This window comes from Amblyomma mixtum, chromosome 4, assembly GCF_055824585.1.
Source record: "Amblyomma mixtum isolate Tamu chromosome 4, ASM5582458v1, whole genome shotgun sequence".
Taxonomy (NCBI): Eukaryota; Metazoa; Arthropoda; class Arachnida; order Ixodida; family Ixodidae; genus Amblyomma; species Amblyomma mixtum.
The window spans coordinates 110578408-110583703 of NC_143015.1; the positions used below are offsets into that span (position 1 = coordinate 110578408).

The 5296-nt window shown below is 52.1% G+C and overlaps 1 protein-coding gene across 1 annotated transcript; it reads right to left on the reverse strand.

The window, feature by feature from the left end:
- Positions 1-760: 760 nt before the first annotated feature.
- On the reverse strand, positions 761-4864 carry LOC149347846 (membrane metallo-endopeptidase-like 1). Its single transcript, XM_089585688.1, has 2 exons — positions 4682-4864; positions 761-2943 (listed from the first exon to the last, which is right to left on the reverse strand). The coding sequence occupies exons 1-2, from the start codon at positions 4820-4822 to the stop codon at positions 895-897; spliced, it is 2190 nt and encodes a 729-aa protein (XP_089441814.1). The 5' UTR covers positions 4823-4864; the 3' UTR covers positions 761-894.
- Positions 4865-5296: the final 432 nt, after the last annotated feature.

Sequence of the window (5296 nt, forward strand, 5' to 3'; positions counted from 1 at the left end):
TGCTAGCCAGACAGCTCGGATAATACAGCAGCCGAGATGCAGCAAACTGAGGAAGCCACAACTACACAAATGCGCAGAGCTGACAGCAACATACAAGACGGCATGTCCGCGTCACAGCTGGATGGCCACAAAGCAGCAAAGACCAGAAAGAAAAAGGAAAAACAGCCCTAAAATTCGTCCAGCGTTGATCTGAACCATACACCACCTTTGTCTAAACGGTTAATACGGTGACCACGGCTATAGCGCTGCAGAAGAACTTGCTTTGGGGCTAGTTGGTTCATGATTAAAGTTCAGAATGGCGCAAAAGACACACACACAGGAAAAAGGCGCTCTTTGTGTCATCCCCTTTTTTCCTGTGTGTGTGTCTTTTGCGCCATTCTGAACTTCAATAGCGCTGCGTACGCCACGGATCGCCCCGACAAAGCCAGCACACAATTTCTTGCTCATTCAACCTAGAAGGCACAACACTATAAGCGCATTCGCAGCGGCATATACGTCGCCCTTGAATTATGTCTGGCCTCATGAACCACCAAATCGGAAACCGCGTGTCATTAGTGACGTCAGTTCTGGGCATTTGCCCTAAACCTGCCTATTTTGAGCGGAGCAAAACGTGCTCTTCGCTGGCACTGTCCTCCAGGTCGTTAACGAGAACAAAAAACAAAATATATCACAAGTTCTCAAAGGCTATCCCAGTAGCACAATCATAGCTAAAGTGGTCGCATTATTTAAACTAGAGATAAAAGTAAACTGTTTCAGGAGTGAATGCATGGTCATTAAACCACAGCGTAGTCTATGATGGTCATCAAGTTCTATGCAGAAAATCAGGCGAATACGGAATGGCATCTCATGAAATGTCCCGGCATCCCGAATATGCAAGCTTTCCAGGGGAACCGGTCAACCAAAAAAATTGCACTTTTTTTGGGGATTCATCTTGGAAGGATTGGAACATTCGAACGCTCTCGCGAATGCCACAGAATTGCGCACGACGATGTCACAGTCTGACGCGAAGGCGCTGTGGAAGCCATGTACAGTGCAGGACATGTAACACATGGTCATGAAGAGTGCTTTCTCCGCTGAAATGTACTTTCCGACGTAAACACCTTCGCCGTTGTCGGCGTCTTCCATTGCCGCGTACGCAATCTCTGCCGCCGGCAACTCGGGAAACACGCTGGCCAAACCGTGGAAGCTGAGGCAGCTGTCTCTCTCCTGGTAGGCTTTTCTCGTCTCGTCGGAGAAAATGCAGTCCACCTCCGTGCCGTTCGGAAGCCAGCGGACACCCTCTTTGTCCAGAGCCTTCACTAAGTTAAGCGCCAACAAGTACCCGAGGCCGCCGAAAAACATGGAGTTCGTGCCGCCACTGTAGAAGAGCGGAGGGTAGGTCATGTAGATGGGTACATCTAGGGTACCCAGAACATAGTCCAGCATGGGGTAGGAAGGCGGGAAGTTGTGTGCGAGATTCACAGCGTCCCAGTAAACCTGCGAGTCGTTGATGCGACGCGCTCTCTCGCTGGCACGGTGCATGACCCTGCGTGCCTGAATCCAGAGCTCGACGAACAGTTTCCCCGTGCTAGGGTATTCCTTGTAAATTTCCTCCAATGCTTCGTTGTTCAGCAATTGCTCTTCGGGCCACGCTCGCATCTTCACCGACCTCAGCTTCTCGCTGGCGATACGTTTGCTGTTGTCGTCCAGCCACGCTACGCCCTCCACCTTCTTGATGGCAACGGAGACCAGCCTTCGGAATCCGGCGCCAATGACATCCCGGTCCTTCTCCCTGTTGTCGCTGGCGACTTCCAGGGAGAGGACAAGCGCCTTGTAGGTAGACTCGGTGTGGAAGCTGCAGAATTGGGAACGGTAAGCGTCGACCTTGTGCCTGGCGCCGAAACGTCTCATGAGCATCCGGGGCTCGCCAATGGGCGCGAACATCTGGAAGAAAGTCCAACTGAACAGCCTGACAAGTCGTGGCCGTTGGTGGTCGACGAGGAAGGCCCCGATGGTCTTCAGGAGGTTCTCGTCTCTCAGATTTACGTCGTCAGTGGCGGCCAGTTCTGGACTCAGCGCTACGTTTTCCCGAAGAAGGTTCATCCAGGTATCCGAGCTGATTGGCTGCGAGTGGTTGCCAATGTCTTCGAGGCGGAATGCTGCCGGGGTCCTCATTCGAGAGAAGATCATTTCGCAAAGCTGGATCAGTACGGTGCCCTCCATGTTGCGTGTTTCCTCGATGGTATCCTGGAGTGAGGCATCGTCCACGGGAGCCGAGCTGTTGAGCATGAGGTCTTCGTAGTATCCCATCCAATATGCAGCGTAACTGCTACGGTCCTTGACAGCCTCGTACTGGTTCAAGAGAAACGGCAGCGACGAAGCGGGGCTGAACTCTAGCAGCCATTTTTCAAGCCGGGCGAGCACGCGGACTTCGAACCACAAGTGGACCTGCCACCTGTAGGACAACGCCACCAGCATCTCCAGGGGGTTCGCGTCGGCTCGCGGTGGCTCCGGCCAGCTGAGGCCCATTTCCCGCATGAGTTCCAGGAACTGCGGCAGGTGGGCGCCGCCGTGGTCCCGTGCGTTCATGCAGGACTTGTACATGTCGAGGGCTTTGGCTGCGACGGGGAACTTCAGGGCGCCCTTGATGAGCAGTTCTCCGAAAATGGCGTGCCGCGCGAAGGCCATGTCGTCGACGGGCGTCTTGACGTGCTCCCTTCGATCCGTCGAGGGCAACCAGGAGGAGCACACGTAGGCAGAAAAGTCTTCGCACGGGTCGATGCTCCTATTGAGATCTCTCGTTAGGAGTTCCGCGTGCAAACGGCAGGACAGGCTGTCGCAGTGTTTCCTCTCTGCTGGAGGCGGGGTGTGACCCCTGAACACAAAGGTGACGAGGGCCGCGAGCAGCAAAATCGTGGCGACGGAAGCGATCCCAGCGATGGCGATTTTTTTCCGACGAATGAGCTGCGAGAAAACGGTGAAATAGAAGGTGACTTTGAAAAGGCGGCGTGCTCTTTTGCGGCGAACGTACGACAAGACTCGGAACACAGGACGAAAACCAAAGCAGCACGTAGAATTGGCCCAATACTGGAAATAGGTCGGTTTACTTTTCCACTCATCATCATCATCAGCCTGACTACACCCACTGCAAGGCAAAGGCCTCTCCCATGTCTCTCTAATTAACCCTGTCCTTTGCCAGTTGCGGCCATTGTATCCCCGCAAACTTCTTAATCTCATCCGCCCACCTAACTTTCTGCTGTCCCCTGCTACGTTTGCCTTCTCTTGGAATCCACTCCGTTACCCTTAAGGACAAGCGGTTATCTTGCCTTCGCATTACATGCCCTGCCCAGGCCCTTTTCTTCCTCTTGATTCCAACTAGGATATCATTAACCCGCGTTTGTTCCCTCACCCACTCCATCCTCTTCCGATCTCTTAACGTTAATAATACCATTTTTCTTTCCATAGCTCGCTGCGTTGTCCTTAACTTGAGCTGAACCCTCTTTGTTAGCCTCCACGTTTCTGGCCCATAGGTGAGTACCGGTAAGATACAGCTGTTGTATACTTACCTCTTGAGGGATACTGGCAAACTGCCATTCATGATCTGAGAGAACCGGCCATATGCGCTCCACCCCATTCTTATTCTTCTAGTTAATTCCCTCTCATGATCCGGATCTGCGGTCACTATCTGCCTTAAGTAGACATATTCTATCACTACTTCCAGCACCTCGCAATCAAATCAAATGAGAACTGCCGTTCCCTTGCTAGGTTGTTGAACATTACTTGGTTTTGTGTATGTTAATTTTTAGCCCCACTGTTCGTCTCTGCCTGTCTAACTCATTGAACATGCTTTGAAGTTATTGTCCTGAGTGGCTTAGCAAGGCAATGTCATCAGCGAATCGCAAATTACTCAGGTATTCTCCATTAACACTTATCGCCAACTGTTCCCATTTCGGGCCCCGTAAGCAGCCCGTACGCAGGCGGTGAATAGCATTGGCGAGATCGTGTCTCCCTGCCTGACACCTTTCCGTATTGGAATTTTATTGCTGACTTTATGGAGAACTATAGCAGGTGTGCAGTAGTTATAGATATCTTTCAATATATTCGCATAACAGTCTTCCACACCCTGGTTCCGCAGTGCCTGCACGAACGCTGAAGTTTCCACTGAGTCATATGCTTTCTCGTAATCAATGAAGGCTACATATAGGGGTTGGTTATATTCTGCCCATTTCTCTATCACCTCATTGATCGTATGAATGTTGTCTATTGTCGAGTCTCCTTTACGAAAGCCTGCCTGATCATTTGGTTGACTGAAGTCTAAAGTTGTCCTGACTTTATTAGCACTACGTTAGTAAATACCTTGTAGGCGACGGACAGTACGCTGATCGGTCTGGCGTCATACAGTTTCGGCGGCTGTATTGACGTCCGCGCTATTTCTACATTTTTGATACTAATTAATACAGTCATCAAACTTAACAGCTACGATCATTTTGCACTCCTCTATCGGAAACGACCATTCGTTTTCTCATATCCTTTTTAGTTCCCGGGTTAACACGGGTCAAACGCTGCCAAAGGTGTGACACCATCTGCTAACGGGTGAGAGTATGAGCCATGAAAGGCTTTCGCCTCAATATTTCGTGCTTAACAGGCACACTTTCAGAAGCCGCCCTCGCTGGAAAACGAGCTGAGCGCACAACGCACTCACCCCAGCCTTGGGCGAGAAGGGCCCAACAGGATGTCCATAGCTGCCGGTGGACATATCCGCCATGCCCTTCTTCCCTCTGGAAATCCAGCTCGTCTCCCTGGCATTTGACAGGAAGGAATGGTGGGCAGCCGGACCGCGCATCTCCTCCGCACCGGCAGACCTCTGGAGGCCCGAGGCCGCCGGAGCGTCGGACGGTTTTCTCGAGGACAGAGCCGACTGCTGCTGTGGAGCGTCGAGCGGTCTAGCCGCCGACACCTGCGGCTTATCTGGGTCGTTCGCCATGGCGTCGCTGGGGTCCGCGTGCGGCGGTAGCGGTGCATTGCCGTCGGCAGGAGAAAGAGTATGCGTGGACTTGCTTCTAAGGCAGTAGGCAGTGGCACCGCCCAACGGCGGTTGATGCTGCGTCGCCGTTGGCGCTGCAGAAAAATCAAGGACGAAATGTTACCGGGAAACTATGGTTTGTAGCGTAAAACAGCGATAGGACAGAGTCGAAATGAGGGGTGAAGAAGTTTCTGTCAGAAAATCGCACTCGTCTCTATCTTTATAGCGACTGCTACACTACGCCAGCCGCTTCGCCTCTTCATGATGGTAGCACTTTCGTCGTGGTTGGTAGCA